The sequence below is a fragment of the Coenobita brevimanus genome, chromosome 23 (assembly GCF_032717465.1).
Source record: "Coenobita brevimanus isolate Jiangsu-jjx chromosome 23, ASM3271746v2, whole genome shotgun sequence".
Taxonomy (NCBI): domain Eukaryota; kingdom Metazoa; phylum Arthropoda; class Malacostraca; order Decapoda; family Coenobitidae; genus Coenobita; species Coenobita brevimanus.
Window position 1 is genome coordinate 64510950 of NC_136976.1, and position 22220 is coordinate 64533169.

A 22220-nucleotide genomic window follows, 5' to 3' on the forward strand; every position below is an offset into this window, starting at 1 on the left:
CCATTCACAATTGCTGGCCGCTCCATTCGGTCACTCAAAGACATCACACAGCTGCATGCACAGCCTCCTGATATCCACCCTTTTGAATCCTACCTCCCTTGTGAGGACAGAGCCCATCTGGCCAGCCTGAGATGTGGGCATCATCCTTTCCTCTTGAGTTATCAGAAGAGGCTGGATGATTCAGTCGCTGATGCCTGTCCAGGATGCAACACATCACCCTATACTATGAAGCACATAATGGAAGACTGCACTGCACACAATTGCCTGCGTCAACAACACAACATACACTCCTTGAGATCTCTGTGGGAAAGCCCGGTCTCAGACATGGCCTTCCTTCGGGCTTCGGGCTGTTTGGCCAGACTTCCTCACACACCGCTTCCCGTCCGATCAGCGAAGTTAAGCAACGTTGGGTCTGGTGAGTACTTGGATGGGTGACCGCCTGGGAACACCAGATGCTGTTGGCATAACGTTCTCCCTACGTGTCAAGTGGGGTTGGTGGAGGATTAGTGCCCCTCCCTGTAAAACAATTAACTCTAAGCCCTTGGCCACCCCGTTTGGGATACATGGCATCTGGCAATGAATGAATGAATATATATATACTGTATATATATATATATATATATATATATATATATATATATATATAATAGGAAAAGTGTATGGTAGGATACTTATTGACAGAGTTAGAGAGAGAAGAGGAATTAGTTGGAGAAGAACAGGGAGGCTTTAGGAAGGGAGGAGGTTGTGTAGATCAGATATTCATTCTTAGATCTTTAGTGGAAAAATTTCTAGAGAAGGGAAAGAAGTTGTATGCAGCTTTCATGGATTTGGAGAAAGCATATGACAGGGTGGATAGACAAGGATTGTGAAAAATATTAAGAATATATGGAGTAGATGGGACGTTGTTGGATGCTGTGAAGAGTATGTATGATGGAGCTAAGGCTGCAGTGCATGTGGATGGTGAACTAATTGAATTTTTCTCTTTGATGGTTGGGTTGAAACAGGGATGTGTCATGTCTCCATGGTTGTTCAATCTGTATATGGATGGGGTAATAAAAGAGGTACAAGGTAGGGCAGTGGATGTTGGAGTGGTCCTGGTGAGAGAGGATAGTGTTTGGAAACTCCCTGTACTATTGTTTGCAAATGATACTGTGTTGTTGAGTGAAGACGAAGTGGGGCTCCAAGAATTAGTGGATGAGTTTGGGAGAGTGTGTAAGAAACGGAATCTAAAGGTGAATGTAGGGAAGAGTAAAGTGATGGTCTTTGAGAGAGGTGAAGTCAGTGAATGTACAGCGAGGTTGGATGGTGAGGAATTGGAAAATGTGAGTACGTTTAAGTACTTGGGTAGTGTGATGAGTAAGGATGGAGGTTTGGAGGGTGAGGTGTTTGAAAGGGTACAGCAGGGAAGAAAGGTTGCTGGTTCTTTGAAAGCAGTGATAAGAAAGAGGGAAGTGAGCATGGAAGTGAAAAAGTTACTACATGACAGTATTATGATACCAATGCTAACGTATGGAAGTGAAGCTTGGACGTTGTTGGAAGGACACAAGTCAAGAGTGACAGCAGTGGAAATGAGTTATTTAAGAGGAGCCTGTGGAGTCAAATGGAGAGAGAGGCTAATGAATGAGGATATAAAGGAGCATTGTGGTGTGGATGTGGATGTGATAGGAAGCGTTATGAGGAACACACTGAGGTGGTTTGGCCATGTGGAGAGGATGGAGGGTGAGAGACTGACGAAGAGAGCGTATGTGAGTGAAGTGGAGGGGGGAAGAGGGAGGGGGAGGCCGAGGATGAGATGGAGGGATAGGGTGGAGAGGTATATGAGAGAGGGGGGTGTGAGTTGGGAGCAGGGCATTGAAATGGCGGGGGACAGGGCGACGTGGAGGCGATTTGTTTATGGCCACCCCAAATGGGATTGAGGCGTCTGGCAATAGATATATATACAGTGCTGGTCAGAAGTATGGAGCGCCCTGCATCCCTCCTGAGAAACAAACCTTTCAACATTGAAAAAACATATAAATAATGCATTTTATTTACCTTTAGTGCTTCGTAGGGTAGCCTTTACGTTTCTTCACGGACCTGAGACGTCTTGGAAGTGAAAGGGCGAGGCTCCTGAGGTGCTGGAGGGGTATTTTGTCCCAGGAGTCACGAATGGCGGCTTCCAGCTTAGGCAGAGAGCTCACGTCCTTCCCTTGGAGACTCTTCTTTACAAGGTACCAGAGGTTTTCAATCGGGTTGAGGTCTGGGCTATTTCCTGGCCAGTCTGTCATGAATGATACCTCGCAGTCACGAAGCCAATTGGTGACCGATTTGGCCTTGTGAGCAGGTGCACCGTCCTGCTGAAACACTCATGCACCTGTTAGCTCGAAGGAGTCTGGTAAATGATCACACAGAAGCTCCAGGTAAACATCCTGATTCACTCTGAGGTTCTTGGGAAGTACAACAAGCTTCCCCAAACCCTTCCCTGAGAAACAACCCCATACCATGAGTGAATCAGGATGTTTAACTGTGCTTTCTACATACCGTGGGTCAAGTGGGTCACTACCTTTGCGTCGATACACACGTGCTCCTCTGTTACAGGTAACACTAAACGTTGCCTCATCAGACCACAACACTGACAACCATTGCTCCTCACCCCAGTTTAGATATTTATTAGCAAAGGCAAGCCTACGAATTCTCTGGCTCTTGGTGAGAAGAGGCTTTTTCACAGGCCTGTGACTTGTGTAACCAAGCTCATGCACCCTACGAGACACTGTTCTCACTGACACCTCACCAAACACTTCCGGGTTGCTCTCCTTAATTTTCCTTGCACTCACACGAGGATTAAACTCCACTGCACGTTTTAAAACATTAACAGACCTTGGGGAAGTTTTCCTAGGCCTACCAGACCTCGGTTTCTTTGTGGGAACTTCACCACTGTTTTCCTCCCGAAACCGTGCACAGCAACGACGTACTGTCGATCGTGCCACACCAACCAATTCACTAATTTCCTTTGTCTGGTGGCCTGCCTCCTTTAGAGCAATGATCTGGGATATGATTTCACTCGATAGTTCACGGGTAGGTGCCATAACAAAGTTTTGAAGGCCAAAACACTGCGGGACACTCGGTAAAAAATGGCGGAATTTGAGAGGGACACTCGGCGGAGTTCCTCTCTCTCAGGCAGCCCGTGGGCGACTGAGGTGGGAACCAACCAGCGCGTCGGAAGGCCTCAGGCTACCATGACGTCATGCTCGGAGCTCAAACTTGTGGCTCAATTCTTACCCCCCAAAATGGGTGATTCGTTTTGAGCCATAAGTATTGCGTGCCCGGCGGACAACGCTGAATACTTCTGATGAGCACTGTATATATATATATATATATATATATATATATATATATATACAGTACATATATATATATATATATATATATATACATACATACATATATTTATATATATATATATATATATATATATATATATATATATATATATATATATATATATACAGTAACCCCTCCAATATCCGGATCAATAGAGCCATAGGCAGGTCCGGATAGTGGTCCTGTCCGGATATTGGGCCCCAGCTTATGGACTAGTACTTACGGACCCTAACTCTGAAAAACACCTATACATCTCCCTCTGGACATGCATAGCACCTATTTAAGACCCAAATCACACCAATAAGGGACATAAAAGACTGAAATAAATGCAAAAGAACCATAAAATGAGGTTTTAGAGGTGAGTTTATACAATATTAAACATTCTGGGTACTTACAAGTCCCTTGGTCTTGCACTGGTTTGAACCGCCAGTTTGCAGTCCACAGTTAATCCTCTGCACTCTAAATTCTAATTTCTTAACACTGCACAACACTGTAAATTCCTGTGTGTTCTAGTGGCAAGGTATTGCAGTTTATTCACTGTTTATTCACAAAAAACAAGCACCTGTGGCTTGCACTGTTATGAGTATCTGCTCTCCATCGGAGTTAAGCTGTGACTGTTGATGTTGGTGGGGTAACAGAGTTGCCAGATCGCAACAGCCACATTACCAATCTCCTCAACTTTCATTGTCAAATATAACTTTTCATTACCAAATTCGTAAAGCTAGCATATATTCTTCACTAATTATATATACAAGTGGAAATACATGTAATCACTCTCCTTATAACTAACACCATGTTGATTATTTTCACACTATGTAGGGTAGCAGATTAATCAGAGAGAGCAAACAATCCACCATCTCCATCCTGTGTATCCTCATACATGTGAAAAATCCATTTGGTAATGCATTATTCTAATGCATTACCAAACGAATTTTTCATTACCAAATTGGCCCACACTTGGTAATGAAAAATACCAAATGGCAACCTGACAGGGGAGGGGGGAGGGGGATGGAAGGAAGGGGTGAAGGGACCATGGTGTAACAGCTGTTTGGCGCCAGGCGGGAATTTCAAATTATGGGAGGGAAAAAAAGTCAGATTTTTTTCGAATTTTTTGCAGTTTTTGGCCCATTTTGGGAATATTGGATCCCAGGAGGATTATGTCCGGTTAGTGGGGATGTTCGGATATTGGGCGTTCGGATATTAGAGGGATTACTGTATATATATATATATATCATCACCATCATCAGCCATCTGAGTGTCCACTGTGGGACTGGCCTATTCCGGCCGAAGTGGGGATGATACAGCCTTTGTATCTCTATCAAGTGGCTTAGGCTGTCTGGTAGAAATTGTATGTCGGGTGAGAAGTGCTTGTAAGTGTGACTGTAGTGCTGGAGTGGCTTTGGATGTGTGTGCTGTCTGTGAACCAAGTGTAATCAGCCCATGCAAACCGATTGGGTGCAAGCATACTTTACAGTATGTGACATTGGTTCAAACACAGCACCCCTTATGCCCGCCAAAGCAGTATGTGGCCGGGAGAACACTCCCAAGTATATTACCCTGGCAGGGCGTGAACCCTCATTCTCCCATGTACGAAAACACACACTCTACCACTGCTGCACAGAGGATCTATATATATATATATATATATACAGTACCCTCGCATCCAACATGGTAATATTGTCATGCATGGGTCACATGTTGGACTAAAAACGTGTTGGACAAACAACAGAGCTTATGGGGAAAAATGAATTATGTCAGCAACCCTAGGAAAAGTCACCCTAAATACCTACCATATACCTATACATATATTGGTACTACTGTAGTTATAATAAATGGTACTGTACTATGAATGATAACTAACCTTTTAGGATAGTGCTGGTGGGCTTGCTGGGAATGGAAGGTGGTATCCGAGGCTGTAGGTAGTCCTACTGGGTCCCCGAAGGATGGCTGCTGGCATCACTAGTGGGTAATGGCTGCTGCTCCCCCTCCACCTCCCCCATAAATCCTTCAAAATCACACTCTGAATCACTATCCTCATCCACATCCATGGAAGGTCCTGCTTCTGCCTGTCCTAGCACTCTGTAAGCCTTCACTGCTGCCAGGATCTTGTCTTAGTTTTTTAATATGGCCCTCATGCTGGCTTCATTCACATCGTACACCTTGGCAATGTCCACTTTCTTCTTCCTCTCGATGATTTCTAGCTTGGTGGCCTAAGGGAGGTGCCGCCACTTCTTGGGGTTCTCAGAAGGCTCCCTAGGCATTGTGAGCGGGGTAAAATGCAGTAGCAAGGGCAGAAAATGCAGTGAGAAAAGAGCACCTTGCAATGCGAATTATGTGACAGAGTGGAGCTGTGGCGAGGGAAATTTAAACAAAACATCACGTGAGAGCAGAAGCGTTTTTAATTGGGCGACACCACGATCACATCATGATAGCTGGCGGGGGAGGCTACTTGATCGGAAGTTTTGATTGGCTGTCAGCATCATGGGAATGTCCAGTATGGCTGTGTTGGACCAGGGGTGATCGTGCTAGAGGCGAACTCTGCGGATTTCGCCCACTTGTCGGAGCTCCGTCTATGTTATGCTAATGCACCCGTGTTCTATCTATCTATCTATTGCCAGACGCCTCAATCCCGTTTGGGGTGGCCACAAACAAATCGCCTCCAAGTCGCCCTGTCCCCCGCCATTTCACTGCCCTGCTCCCAACTCACACCCCCCTCTCTCATATACCTCCCCACCCCATCCCTCCATCTCATCCTCGGTCTCCCCCTCCCTCTTCCACCCTCCACCTTACTCATATACACTCTCTTCGTCAGTCTTTCACCCTCCATCCTCTCCACATGGCCAAACCACCTCAGTGTGTTCCTCACAACGCTTCCTATCACATCCACATCCACACCACAACGCTCCTTTATATCCTCATTCGTCAGCCTGTCTCTCCACGTGACTCCACAGGCTCCTCTTAAATAACTCATTTCCACTGCTCTCACTCTTGACTTGTGTCCTTCCAACAATGTCCAAGCTTCACTTCCGTATGTTAGAGTTGGTATCACAATACTGTCATGTAGTAACTTTTTTACTTCCATGCTCACTTCCCTGTTTCTTATCACTGCTTTCAAGGAACCAGCAACCTTTCTTCCCTGCTGTACCCTTTCAAGCACTTCACCCTCCAAACCTCCATCCTTACTCATCACACTACCCAAATACTTAAACGTACTCACATTTTCCAATTCCTCACCATCCAACCTCGCTGTACATTCACTGACTTCACCTCTCTCAAAGACCATCACTTTACTCTTCCCTACATTCACCTTTAGGTTCCGTTTCTTACACACTCTCCCAAACTCATCCACCAAGCCTTGCAGCTCCCCTTCGTCTTCACTCAACAACACAGTATCATCTGCAAACAACAGTACAGGGAGTTTCCAAACACTATCCTCTCTCACCAGGGCCACTCCAACATCCACTACCCTACCTTGTACCTCTTTTATTACCCCATCCATGTACAGATTGAACAACCATGGAGACATGACACATCCCTGTTTCAAACCAACTTTCAAAGAGAAAAATTCACTTAGTTCACCATCCACACGCACTGCAGCCTTCGCACCATCGTACATACTCTTCACAGCATTCAACAACTTCCCATCTACTCCATATATTCTTAACACTTTCCACAATCCTTGTCTATCCACCCTGTCATATGCTTTCTCCTGGAGGAAGGGAAAGTTTGTTACAGTAATTAAATCGTATTAAATCATACTAATTTTTGGTCTCCGTGCTGGACACAAATCGTGCTGAACAAACGTGTGTTGGACGCAAGGGTACTGTATATATATATACAATATATATATATATATATATATATATATATATGACATCATGAAGTCCATGCTTAATAATAATAATCTAAAAAATTCTACGCTATTGCGACTATGCATCTACAACCTTAAATGTTCCGATATCCATTATCCACCAAATATAGCCTCAGACTGGTCAGATTTTAAAACATTTTCCCGCAGGTGCCTTAACAGCACTTAGCTGTAAAGGCCTCCTCCTCCCCCCTTTCCCTTCCTCCAGGCAAAAAGCTGTCACTGCTGAGGAACATGAATACCTAAAACACACTGCCCCATTTCAAATGCTACTTAAGACTGTTCCTCAAGTTATCAGCATTGCTTCACATCTCTGTATTCTCTAGAGCACCATCATTCATTTCTCCAAACACCTAACTAAATCATCTAACTAGTCACCAACCATTTGTGCAGTGCCATCTCTTGCAGTGTATTGCATCTATGCCTAACATTTCAAGATTACTTTCAGTTCATCCTTCATGCATGATACTTTTGAGATGATAAAACCCTGGATAAAGCACTGGTAGTACAGTAAAACAGTTTCATAATTCTATAAGTGCTAAAGCTTTGGGAAAAATAAAAGGGGGGGGGGAGGGAAGGGAGCTATACATTATGATGGTACACCACAGTAAATGTACACAGCCATCTGAATAGCACCCTGCCAAGTCCTGTGCCTGATATCAATAACCCCCTACTGTCTCCCTTCCCATTACTATGCCACTAAACATATCACAAACCTTTGGTTACGAGCTTCAGTGGCAAATGTACACCTGGAGATATTGTGCATGATGAGGATTTCATCCACTTGCATGAGGAATCAACATCTTAGTGATGCCCCGAAACATCATGTATGAAGCAGAATTGTTGCATCTGGGTGAAGAGTGTCTGATATGTTTGTGGTCCTGATATTAATGATCTAATTATTTCAAGCAGTTTCCTTATTTACTTATCCCTTGTAAAGTTCAAAGATCATTGTTATTCATGAAACCTGAACACAAAAAACTCATGGATGCTCTATACTTGCTGCACTGTAATGGCCAAAAACAGTAATATTCAAGCTTATATTTAACTATACATTTAACAACAAAGCTGACTCATGAAAGCTGCCACACTTCATAAATACCATATTAAGGCACTGGGAAAGAAAATATGATAAACATACATAGTTTTTTAATGCTTAATAATGAAATGTGTGAACATAAAGAATGCTTTACAGCCTAGTATAATGCACAGTATTCCGTAACAATATATTATTTTTTATACATGCATTTACTGATTACTGTGAATTCTCTATAGAATATTTGCCATAAGAGAGCAAAAGAAACACTGAACCCAGATATACCATTTGTAATGGTACAAAAATTCTTGTCCAAAAATAACAAAATAATGAATAATAAACTGAAAATATAAACTACGAATAATTAAAAAATCTTGTATATAGCACAGTAAAAGTTAAAGAATAGCATACGAAATAGAGAAAAGGTTTAATTGAACTATTTATGGATGCTCTTGCATTTTACAGAAAGTGTACAGACTATGGCACAACAGACAGGGACAGTTTAGTAAAAGTATGTACAGAATCTTTTCTTATGGAAAATTTTCAGGAAATTGGGTAGTCTATGGAAAATTTTTTGTAAAAATGATTTGTGAAATCCTGAATAGAATACACGGTAAACTGCTAAGGAAACTGTCTAAGGACAATAAGAAAAAGGTTCTACACAAGCACAATTACAGTGAACTTGTATAGGTGGATGAGACCACTTCAAATATAATCCTATAAAGAGCAGTACCCACATATCATGGACCCTGCAGACCAAAAGTGCAAATTTTGCCAATGAAGGGAGAAGAGTGCCATAAAATGTGAACTTTTTGAGAATATGAATGGAAGGAAATACCGTTTTACATACACCATGCCACCACAATAGCAAAACAGAGGGAAGTTTTGGTGTTCTCTCTCTCCCTCTCTTTTTACTTAAAGGAATATGGCAAGAAGGGTAAAATGTTTCATGTTCTTCTGCCATTTGTTCCTGTAGCTATTTAACCCTGATTTGTATGGTTGAGCAGACCCACTGAACACAGGTATGCAACTGCTGCTGTTGGGCTGTCCTACATGGTCAGTGCAGTGCATCCACTGTGCAGGGATTTGATGCTCCCTTGTGACAGACCACAGCTCAGCGGGGGTAGATTAAGTTCTTTCCTATGGTGAAGTGCCAGAAAATACGAGGAGGTTCAGTTCCCAGGTGGACGTCATAGCTGCTCCACCCAGGGTGCAAAGTGCCACCATATGGCCTATTTTGTTATGAAGAAGAATATTACAAAATGTGAAAATATTTAGTGTACTTTCTTTTGTTACTTAAATATTTTAAAACTTATGTGCTATGGACAAGCCCATGCCACTCAACCTAAAACCCTTCAATATGATTACTGGTGTTTTATTTATTTTTTATCTTGTTACTATCCAATGACTTTATTCAACCTCAGAGAAACTTTCTGAATGGGAGAGGTCTAATATAAATTTTACTTACTCTTCATTTTAAAATGTCTCCCAAAAGCTTTTATGTAATCATCTGGAAGTGGCAAAAATGAAATGAATAACACATCATCAGACTGAAGAGATATAAAGAGTGGTAGGTGGGGGCACTCATCATCCACTCACTCAATGTTCTGTTGCCTTATGGTCTCTACACTGAGTGACAAGCCAAATGGTTTCCTGTATCCAGCAAACCATTTACTATGCTGGGTGGCAGCCATATAACTGGGGTTTTTGACTGGGTTAAGTGTCCCCAAGTTTCTCCTGTCTAAAATCAATAAATCATGGCAGTTTTTTCGGACTGCCTCAGAGGGCCCACTACCTGCTCAAATGGGCAGGTTTGCATGGACCTTGGAAATGTGAGAGATGTGAATAAGGACAGCAAGAGGGTGGAAACAGTGATGTGTTCAAGAGTGCGAGACATCCCATGATGGCACAGTGTGAAACAAAGATGAAAGGGTGTGAAGTGGAGTGGGAGGGTGTGAAATGTGTATGGTCAGGCATGAATAGGCGAGGAAGATGCAAAAAAGGAGTCACTCTGTTGATGAATGAAGTGTGGCAAAGAGGAATGAGAGTACAGTACTGTATTACAAATGTGTAAGCTCGAGATGTATGCAGGTTAAGTTCAAGTCTGACATGGTGAAAGTGGCAGTGATTGTAGTGTATGCACTGTGTGATGACAAAAGTGAGACAGAGAAAGACAGGTTCTGGGATGGGCTGAATGAAGTAGTAGGAGAGATGCCCAGGAGTTATAAAGTGGTTGTAATGGGTGATAAGAATGGGAGAGTAGGCAATGGTCCTACGAATGATATAATGGATAGTAATGGAGTACCAGGAGAGGATGATAATGGAAAGCAACTGAAGGACTTGTGTCAAGAATGGAGGTTGTGTATTTGTAATTCCTACTTCAGAAATAAAGATGCACATAAATATACATTGTACAGAGGGAACGGGGATCATGCTGAAAGGAGTCAGATTGATTAAGCACTTGTAGAGAAACAGATGCTGGGAAGTGTTGCTGATTTGAGGGCAGTGAGAGAAAGATGTGGAGGTTTGTTAGACCATATGATTGTGATATGCAAGATCAAGTTGAGAGGAGTGATGTGGACCAGAAGAAAGGAGCAGTCAGGGAGAACGACTGAATGTTGTGAAGCTGAGAAATGGCAGATGAGTACAGGGCCAAAGTAGGGGAGATGTTGGAATCAGTGAATTCAAATGAAATGGATCAGGACAACTTGTGGAGAGCATATAGCAATTGCTTAGTTAAGAATGCCAAAGCAGTGTGTGGTGTGGCAAGAGTAACAACGAAGAAGAAAAGCATGGCATGGTTGGATGAAGAGGTTAAGAGAGCACTGGAGGAAAAGAACACGAAGTGGCTAGAGGGGATACAGGACACGGGTTCAACTGAGAGAAGAACTGATTATATTGAGGGCAAAATGCATGTAAAAAGACTAGTGAAGAGGAATAAGAAGGAGTATGATGATCTAGGAAAATAAAAAATGAATGCAGATTACTCTGAAAATAGGAAGGTATTCTGGAAAGAGGTGCAGAAATGTATAAGCGACAGCAGAAGGAAGTGTGAAAGTGTGAAGGATGTAAGTGGTAGATAATTAACCCACGGGGATGAAGTAAGTACCAAATGGAAAGAATATTTTGAAAGTCTGATGAATGGGAACAGAGACAGCAGAGTGGCTGTAAACATAATTGGTTTTGGGGGTGTGCAGAGAAGGAATGCAGTGCCAGGAAACTTGACACTGGCAGAAGTGAGGAATGCTGTGAAAAGGCTGAAAAATGGAAAAGCAGCTGGTGTTGATGAGGTGTATACAGAGATGATTACGTGTAGTGAAGAGAGGAGAATGAAATACTTGTTGGAGATACTCAGAAGGCATGGATGAGTGAAACTGTGCCAGCAGAGTGGAAAAAGGCTGTGATTTTACCCTGAAACTGGTGGGAGAATTTAAATATTGGATACAGTGATAAAAAAGAGAGGAAAATATGCAAAAGAAGTGGAAAGCAGAGTGACACAAAGAAGGAAAGTAGCCAGTGCTATGAAGGCCTTGATGAGAAACAAAGGCTTGAGTGTTGCAGCAGCGCAAGGCTTATGTGAAAAAATGTTAGTGCCAACTTTAACATCCAGGTGTGACACTATGGTGAACATGAAAATGAAATGTTAAGAATAAGAGCAGTGGAAATGGGACTGTTGAGGAATGTATGTGAAGAATGGAGAGTGGATAGGATATGGAATAATGTGATTTGTGAAAGATGTGGAGTGAGGAAGTCTGTGGATACCAGAACTGAAAAGAGTGTATTGAGATGGTATGGTCATATGGAGAGAATGGATGACAACAGAGTCATGAAAAATGGTATATCTAAGCAAATTTGCTGGAAGGAGGAGATGAGGTGGGCCAACAAGAAGGTGGAGATATGGTAGACGAATGCGTGAGGAAGAGAGGTATGGAAGTTGGTAAGGCTAAGGAACTGACATGAGATCAAGCTGGCTGGGTGAATTTTGTACAAAGAAGCACATGACCAGGGATCTAGCACCCCTTTTTAACATGACAGTGCATGGACTGACTCTATCGGATAGGTGTATATGAAGCTACAGTACATGGTGAAACCTTTTGGTATCAGGTGGAGTCAAGATTCCACAGGCTTGAATGATGAGTGAATGGAAACGTGGCCCACTGAACTGGGCAAACTTTGGCCATCTGGATGCTACTACTCCTCACCCGCCCTAGGGTGGGAATTGAGGTCGGGATGAAAAGGATGAGGATGTAAAAAATTAAATATGTTTCTGCTACTAGAATGAATACTTAATTACATGTATTTCCCACAGGATAATTTACCAGAATTTTCACTTCTGGGAATATTTTAAGAATCTTATTACTTAGTTACACTGCTGTTTGTTTTCGTTTGTACTCCTTGATCTCTTCTTCATGTATTTAGGCTAGCAACTCTCTTACGGATGGTTGGGATTACACAACTCCCTCACCTTACCTGACATGCTCTAACCTTATCATCCTGGGGCCAGATTCATTGGCAAATTTATGATCAATTCCCTCTTGTAACCAACTTTGTTCTTGCAGGAAGGACAAGGAGTGCAGAATCTTTCGATACCTCTTGTTCTTCCTACAAAAACACATCTTGGTTATGAGAGGAAATTTACACAGGCATACCACGGTTTAACAATGTACTTGGTTAGGTAAAACTCCATCATTAGGCAGGGTATCATATATCGGGGTACTTTAACATGTAAAGTAATGTGAGGCATTTACCAGCCTTGAGTTTCCCCCCAAACCAAGCCCAAAACCCACTCAAATGAGCCCAAAAACAAGTTTAAAGCCAATCTAAATGGCCTAACAGCTGTCAAGGATGCTACCCTATGCCTAACACCTGTAAATAACTCACTAAAATCAACAAATAAAAATCTGCAAATCATCAAATATGTCTGGATAAAAACAAGCTTAGTAAACTGTACCCCAAAATGACTATGTTCAACCCACCTATGGTTAAAATGCATTAACCTAAGTCTAACAGTTTATAAATCAACCTAAACACACAATTTTAGTCTAAAATATCATCAAAACTGGTTAAAAAAAAAAAAATCAAAACCATCATTAAACCAGGGTTTGGCCATCGTTAGGTGGGGTATGGTGGTATTTCTACCCCCATCGTTAAACCAGAGTATCGAGGGGTATCATATATTGAGGTACAGTATTACTGTACAGTGAACTCTCAATTATCCGGCGTAATCAGCCAAGCCCTATGCCGAATACGGCAAAACGCCAGGTATTTCATAGTACCCCCAATTGGCTCAATGTTACTACCTGTCTTGACTCTTCATCCTAAAGACTTTCCCTTGAGTAAAAGTTGAAAATTAAGCATAAAATGCAATTATAATAATGATACAGTACAGTATTACAGTGCTGAATGGCTACCATTTACGAGCCAGTTGATATGTTTCCACGTTGGATATCGCATACAACCGCCGGTTACGTACCGTTTTGGCACCAGATATTGCTTTGATAGAGTTAAGCCAGCAGTGCCAGATACTGTGTTGGGCTGGATATTGCGATGACGGATAACTGATAGTTCGTTGTGATAGGCTTTTTTACTTATTATTATTATTTCTTTTTTACAGGAAACAAAAAGATAGGAGACAGCTCACACTATCTACATGTTCTGTTCTTCCAGCAAACACAAATCTAAGATACATCTGAGGCTTCATCGTAAATTTGCTGGTGTATCTCAACCCCGACTTGACATAACCTACCATAGCCTCACCCTCACATTACATAACTTACCGTAGTCTCACCCTGACCTTATACAGTATAACCTAATGTAGCCTCATCATAACTTTGTGTCATCTACCACAGCCTCACCCTGACCTTACATAATCTACCATAGCCTCACCTGACCTTATATAACTAACCATAACTTCACCATTGCCTTATATAACCTATTATAACCTCATCTGATCAGCTATAACCTATCATAGCCTCACCATGACCTTATATAAACTCCAATCAAAGAATTTATATTAAACTTGAGTATCTGTGTAAACCTGCTGTTTTTATTATCTTTAATTCCTACAGCCCAAGGATGTGCTTTACATTTTATTCTGGGTAATGCCAGTAAATAATGTTTAGCCAGAGATACCTGTCTGGGGCTAAAGGGTTTAAGAAGATGAGTTCTAAATAGTAGATCTTACTGGTATATCTACTGCTGGGCTGATTTCTTGTAAGGTAGTTTACCTTCTCTAAGCCACTGTTTTACAACCAATGTAAATTGTACTTCATATATATAAGGCTTATGGCTTGGCTTCTGCTGACCTTAATTGTGCCTCACATGAGGTCTGCAGCTTGGAAAGGATTAAACACTCCAAGAATCTGATCACTTTGCTTTTAAGGCACAAAGTTACAGACCAACTATGTCTGTCTGTCTATAGCCATATATATACCTTAATCTTGGAAGGGACCACAAACAAATTGCCTACATGCCATTCTGTCCTGCACCATCTGGCTGTCCTCATTTTCTCCCTCAAACCCATGGCTGTGACAGAAGCACATGAAGCATGAAAATATTCATATATGGCACAACCTATTGCTGATTCATAAACACACAGACAACCATCCAACACTGACGGACTTTTGCCTCTTTCTACACAAAACACAAGTGATCTATACAATATGGCTTTCATACAGCTTTCACTGATATACTCTGGACGTTGGAATGGCTTTGTTAACTTCCTTTCGTGGTGAGGGGGGATTACTTGGTCCCCGAGGGACACTGGGATCTGTCAGTGTTACAAGATTCTCCAACTGTGCAGCTATGACTGTCAATTTTTCTATAACTGTAGGGATGAAAGTTGGCTGAGTACGAGCATGAGGACGCAATGGCACTTGGGAGGAAAGGAGAGAAGCAGAATGTAGCAGAGTAGCTACCTGGTCTGACACCATCCGACAGCACTGATGGCACTGATGCAGACGTCCCCGTGCTTCCACCACCCAACCCTCAGTCACAGCACGAAGGTCATGCTCCTGCTTAGCCTGATAAGAAATAGAAACAGATGCTAAATTCATAAAGTAACCATCCATCCATCCATCCATCATCCAATCCTACATTGCCCCAAGAGGAGCGTAGGAGCCTGGGGCTAGACAGTTGGTCTCAACATTTAAAATGAGAGTGAAACACATATTTGAATTGCTTCTACTTGTGTGAAAGATGATGTCAACATAAAGGGTATGTGAGAGGTATTATTATATTTACAGTATGTAGGATGTACAGCGAGAGCTGCCGAGTGGGATGAAAAGTTTCTATGCTGGTGGTAAATCATATATAATGGTAAATGCTATTCAAACCTCTTCCATTTGGTGATGTAGATTGTAGTTCTTGTCCTTCTGCCTACAGGTAACTTTACACTCCCTCTTCTGCCTTTCTTTCCTTCATTCTTTCCTCTTTCTTCTACCTGTGGGTGACTCTACACTGAGTGGCAAGCCAAATGGTTTCCTGTACACCAGGAAACCATTTACTACACTGGGTGGTAACCATATAACCAAATTTTGGCGCCTGGTGGTTTAATGGGTAATTATTGCACTCCAATCGGATTGAGCCAGTGAAGGTTTATATCCAAGGGGTAGTTGGGGTTGACTGCTCATGTAATGCCACTCATGGATGAGTGAGGCTTGTCACTCTCATCTTAAATGTTGGGACCAACTGCCTAGCCCCAGGCTCCTATGCTCCTCATGGAACAATGTAGGATTGGATGGAGTTCTTATTTTATTTTCTGCTATTTTTCACTCCTGAATATCCAAGCCTAGTTTTTGGCTATGCTATCCAAACATGTCGAATAACCAGTCGCTAGCCCTTGACTGATACTATGTGAGAAAAAACCACCAATCATTCCATGGATTTAAATCTTTACTGGTCAAATAAGGTTGGGAGCACCTTAACCTACTAGACCACCAAGCACTGATTTGCTGGTTGTAAGGTTACCATCCAGTACAATAAATAGTTACCCGGGTTATAGGAAGCTATTTGCCTTGTCACTCGCTGCATAATCACCAGATATCAGTGGATGGTGAGTGTCCCCATTTACTATATATAATGCAACTATCTATATCTATCTATCCACCCACACACACACGCCCGCACACATGCATGCACACACGAACATACACACACACACACACACACACACACACACACACACACACACACACACACACACACACACACACACACACAAAGCAAGCCCTCATTTTTACGATGAAGATGCGTTTGAAAAATCCATCGCATAGCAATTTACTGTATATCGTCAACTATAACACTGATTCAAAGGGGATACAATTTTAGCCCAGGGTCATCTACCTAACCGTCTAAAAACAAGTTTCCAACTCACTTAAACTGGCAGTCATTTCACTTCAATGCACTTCACTTCCTGCTTGAACTCCAAAGCCACACTACTGTTCCATCACTGACAATAATGCACCTGACAGCAATGAGTTCAAAGGCCATCATGTAACAACTGAATGTAAGCCTCCATGCTGACTTCAAGCACCATGACAAACAATAAAGTATCAAAACTGGCCCCTGATGCACAACAACATTCACAGAAAACTCATCACTCAAATCTCCATTCACTCTTCCTTACTGCCCACTGCACCAGCTCCCGAAGGACTCAGTCAAAGGCCTCCCCCACATCAACGAAAACAAAGTACAGATCCCTTTTCTTTCCTATCTATTTTTCCTGAAGCTGTCAAACAGTGATTAAGGCGTCAGTGGTCCCTTTGCCTGGCATAAACCCAAACTGCATCTAATCAATATTCACTCTCTCAAATCATACCTTCTAGAATCTCTCCATTACCTTCATTATCTACCCCTGGGGGTAGGGGGGTTTTTCAAGAATACTCCCCCAGTATCCCTGCTTGTCGTAAAAGGCGACTAAAAGGGTTGGTGGAGGGTTAATGCCCCTCCCCGGAAAACAACTAACTAAAAAAACAAACAATAAGCCTCGGACAAGGACTGACCAAACGTTGACGACCAAGGACCGGACAAAGGACATTGCAATTGGAACGTGGAATGTAAGGGGAGCGAATGATGAGGTGAAAGAGAGAGAGATTGTCCAGGTGCTTGAGGATGCGAAAGTGGATGTATGTGGAATAACTGAAACAAAATGGAGAGGAGAAAGTGTGAGAGAATGGGAGTATGGATGGGGTATATGTGCAGGAGTAGGTGAGAATGAGAGGGCAAAGGAAGGAGTTTGTATAGTTGTGAGTAAAAGATTGAAGAGGAGCATAAGTCAGTATGGATCAGTTGGATCAAGGATTGTGTGGGTAAAGTTGAAAGTTGGAATGCAAATGTGGGCGATTGTGTGTGTGTATGCACCAACGCAAGATCGTGCTAGAAGAGTGAGAGAAGAGTTCTGGACAAATGTAGAAGTGTGCATGGAAAAGTTTGGAAGGAATGAGAGAGTGTTTTTGATTGGTGATATGAATGGTAAACTTGGAAATGTGAAGGTGGATGGAATAGTTGGTGAGTGGGGTGTGCCTGCTGAGATAGATGAGAATGGCAGTGCGTTAGTGGATATTTGTGCTGGGAGGGGGTTGGTGATAGCCAATGCCCTCTTCAGGCATAAAATGATCCACAGGTATACATGGCGAGTGATGAGAAGGGTGGGTGGTGAACTGAATGAAAGGAAGGCAATGATTGATTATCTGTGTGTGGATGAAAGGATGCGAAGATGTATATTGGATGCAAGAGTTTATAGAGGTTGGGGGAGTGGACTTTCTGACCACTACTTGGTGGTGGCCAGAATTAAAGTTCAAGTAAGATGGAGGAACAGAAGAAGGGAAAGACGAGAGGAAGGAGTAGTTGCAAGGAGAGTGGAAAGGTTACAAGAGGATGAGAAAAAGGCAGAGTATAAGAGAGAAGTGGAGGAACGATTGGGCAAATATGAATTGGAGCAGATGGGGGACGTGGAAGGTGTGTGTAGAATATTTACAGAAGAAATATGTGCAGCATGTGATGTGGTGTGTGGAAGGAAGAGAAGACGGAGGGGGGTGCAAGGAACATCATGGTGGACTGAAGAGGTGAAACAGGCTGTGGCACAAAAGAAGAAAGCATACAATGAATGGATGAGGAATAGGGGCGTGGAAGAGGTTGAGAGGCGGAAGAGAGAGTTATATGTAGAAAGAAAGAGAGAGGTGAAAAGATTAGTAAGAGAGAGTAAGAAGAGAGTGGATGAGGAATTTGGAAGGAATTTGAGTGTAAAGTGGAGGGACTGTAAGAAAATGTTCTGGAGAGAGGTGAAAAGAGTAAGACAGGGTGGAAGTGAAGTTAGCAGGGGAGTGAAAGATAAAAATGGTAGATTACTAGTGGAGAAGGGAGAAAAAGTGAGCAGATGGAGAGAACACTTTAAGGAATTGTTGAACGTGGAGGATGGAAGTAATGCGAGTATAAGTGGCTGGGGAATGGCTGGGAGAAGGAGGGAGGTGAGAAGACAGGAAGAAATCAGTAGGATAGAAGTTGTGGAAGCAATGAAGAAAGTTAAATCAGGGAAAGCCCCAGGAATTGATGAAGTGTGTGGTGAAATGCTGAAGCATGGGGGAGAGATAGTAGTAGGTGACATGTAGAGGTGTATGATATGTAGGAGGACTGCTGGGCCTTGATAGCAGGCTGTGAAGCCTATGCCCAGAGTCGGACACATAAAAAAAAAAAAAAAAAGAAGAATGGATATGGAAGATGTGCAGATTGGCCTGGGAGGAAGGTAGAGTCCCGGAGGATTGGAAGTCAGGTATAATTATTCCCTTGTACAAAGGAAAAGGGGAAAAAGAAGTGTGTGGTAATCATAGGGGCATTTGTCTTCTTAGTATAATAGGAAAAGTGTATGGTAGGATACTTACTGACAGAGTTAGAGAAAGAACAGAGGAATTAGTTGGAGAAGAACAGGGAGGCTTTAGGAAGGGAAGAGGTTGTGTAGATCAGATATTCATTCTCAGATCTTTAGTGGAAAAGTTTCTAGAGAAGGGAAAGAAGTTGTATGCGGCTTTCATGGATTTGGAGAAAGCATATGACAGGGTGGATAGACTAGGATTGTGGAAAGTGTTAAGAATATATGGAGTAGATGGGAAATTGTTGAATGCTGTGAAGAGTATGTACGATGGTGCGAAGGCTGCAGTGCGTGTGGATGGTGAACTAAGTGAATTTTTCTCTTTGAAAGTTGGGTTGAAACAGGGATGTGTCATGTCTCCATGGTTGTTCAATCTGTACATGGATGGGGTAATAAAAGAGGTACAAGGTAGGGTAGTGGATGTTGGAGTGGCCCTGGTGAGAGAGGATAGTGTTTGGAAACTCCCTGTGCTGTTGTTTGCAGATGATACTGTGTTGTTGAGTGAAGACGAAGTGGGGCTGCAAGGCTTGGTGGATGAGTTTGGGAGAGTGTGTAAGAAACGGAATCTAAAGGTGAATGTAGGGAAGAGTAAAGTGATGGTCTTTGAGAGAGGTGAAGTCAGTGAATGTACAGCGAGGTTGGATGGTGAGGAATTGAAAAATGTGAGTACGTTTAAGTACTTGGGTAGTGTGATGAGTAAGGATGGAGGTTTGGAGGGTGAAGTGCTTGAAAGGGTACAGCAGGGAAGAAAGGTTGCTGGTTCTTTGAAAGCAGTGATAAGAAACAGGGAAGTGAGCATGGAAGTGAAAAAGTTACTACATGACAGTATTGTGATACCAACTCTAACGTACGGAAGTGAAGCTTGGACGTTGTTGGAAGGACACAAGTCAAGAGTGAGAGCAGTGGAAATGAGTTATTTAAGAGGAGCCTGTGGAGTCACATGGAGAGACAGGCTGACGAATGAGGATATAAAGGAGCGTTGTGGTGTTGATGTGGATGTGATAGGAAGCGTTATGAGGAACATACTGAGGTGGTTTGGCCATATGGAGAGGATGGAGGGTGAAAGACTGACGAAGAGAGTGTATGTGAGTGAGGTGGAGGGGGAAAGAGGGAGGGGGAGGCCGAGGATGAGATGGAGGGATGGGGTGGAGAGGTATATGAGAGAGGGGGGTGTGAGTTGGGAGCAGGGGAGTGAAATGGCGGGGGACAGGGCGACTTGGAGGCGATTTGTTTGTGGCCACCCCAAACGGGATTGAGGCATCTGGCAATAGATAGACAGATAGATAGATCTGATTCAAAAGTTTTATGCCTTTATAATTCCTCTTTCCAGGGCAACACCCTTCCCCTTGTACACATTTATAACAACACAGAAAAACATATGACAGTAAGATCAGAAATGGAAAGAGAACTGAGTAAGGCTAAAGAGATAGTATCAGTAGTTATGGAGGGTAACAATGAAGCTCAAGAAGAGACTGAAGAAGTGTTTAGGCTAGGAAAGTACGAGGAAGGAGGGGCGAGGCCACTTAAAGTTTAAGTCTCAGGTAATGGTAAATGAAATCATCAACAGAACATGGAAATTATCATTAACAGAGGAGTTCAAGAATGTTTGGATAAGGAGAGATGAAAATGAGGAAGAAGGAGCTAAGACAAAAAAGCTAGTAAAAGTAGGGCAAAGGCAAAAAATGAACAGAGAACGGAGGAAGAGAAGACGGTGTTCCACTGGAGAGTTATGGATCAGAAATTAAGTGGTACCGATGGAGAGAGGGAGAGAAGAGGGAATAAAGAACAACGAAAAAAGTTGGGAAGTGGCGTATACTAATGCTGATGGTTTAATATTGGCAAAGTTAGAAATCAACGATTACTTGAAGGTATATGAACCAGATATTATGTGCTTCGTAGAGACCAAGTTAAGAGAGGATATTGATATTCAAATGGGAGATGGTAAATACAAACTGTGGAGAAGAGACAGAAAAGAAAAAATGGGAGGAGGAGTGATGATAGCAGTGAAGAACAACATCAATGTGAAAAATGTGGAACTGGGAGAGGGTAAGGCTGAAGCAATAAACATGAAACTAGAAACTGGAGAGAATGGCATGAGAGACATTGCAGTGGTATATGTTCCCCCTAAGACAAGGACATGGAATGACGATGAATACCAGATGTTGTCAGACATGGTTAGCTATCTACAGAAAGTGACTGAGGAAAGCAACAACATAATTCTGATGGGTGATTGTAAATGTAAATTGGTGACCTGGGAGGAATGGGACTCAGGAGGCAGTGAAGATTCATGGGACATTATATTGTTAAATACAGCAAGAGGGGAGCAAGTCAAGAGTGAGAGCAGTGGAAATGAGCTACTTGAGAGGAGCATGTGGAGTGACGTGGAGGGACAGGTTTATAAATGAAGAAATGAAGGAATGTTGTGGGGTGGATGTGGTTGAGAAGATTAGAAGAATTACACCGAGGTGGTTTGGACACGTGGAGAGAATGGAGAATGAAAGACTGACTAAGAGGGTGTATGTAGGTGAGGTGAAGGGAGGGAGAGGGAGGGTAGACCGAGGATGAGGTGGAAGGATGGAGTTGAGAGGTATGTGAGGGAGGGGGGGGTGAGTTGGGGGGAAGGTAGTCAAATGGTGGGTGACAGAGCGACTTGGAGGCATTTTGTCTGCAGCCATCCTTTGCGGGATTAGGGCATCGGGCTATAGATAGATTGATAGATAGAATAAAGTAATGACCCACTGGGTCAAAGAAAATACAAGATTCAGAGGTGATGACACACCAGCAAGAGTAGATTTACTGTTAACCAAAGAACCTGACGTAACTGAATCTTTGAAATATCTGTGTCCTATAGGAATATAAATGAACCAGAAATGAGATTGAATTAGCAAGAGCTGCGTACTGGAGTTTGAATTCAGAAGTAAGAAGGTTAGTTAGGAGAGATAAAAGAAGATGTGTGGATGAAAAGATTGCAGAGACTGAAATCTTAATAAACAAAAATGATGGACAGAGTCAAAGAATAGCATATGAATCGATTAGAGAACTGAGTGGTAATGCAGGTAAGCGCAAGGAAATACCAGTTAGAGACAGGGAAG

The 22220-nt window shown here is 42.6% G+C and overlaps 1 protein-coding gene and 1 pseudogene across 1 annotated transcript in view; one reads left to right on the top strand and one right to left on the bottom strand.

Moving 5' to 3' along the window:
• The first annotated feature begins 346 nt into the window (after positions 1-346).
• LOC145393184 (5S ribosomal RNA) lies at positions 347-464 on the top strand (annotated as a pseudogene).
• Positions 465-8404: 7940 nt separating this feature from the next.
• LOC145392997 (uncharacterized) overlaps positions 8405-22220 on the bottom strand; it is a 91075-nt gene continuing 77259 nt past the window's right edge. Inside the window, exons 8-9 of the mRNA XM_080267303.1 lie at positions 15182-15286; positions 8405-9496 (exon numbers count right to left, since the gene is read on the bottom strand). Of these exons, the coding sequence (XP_080123429.1) occupies positions 9455-9496; positions 15182-15286 (147 nt within the window). The 3' untranslated portion in view covers positions 8405-9454. The remainder of the gene's footprint in view (positions 9497-15181; positions 15287-22220) is intronic.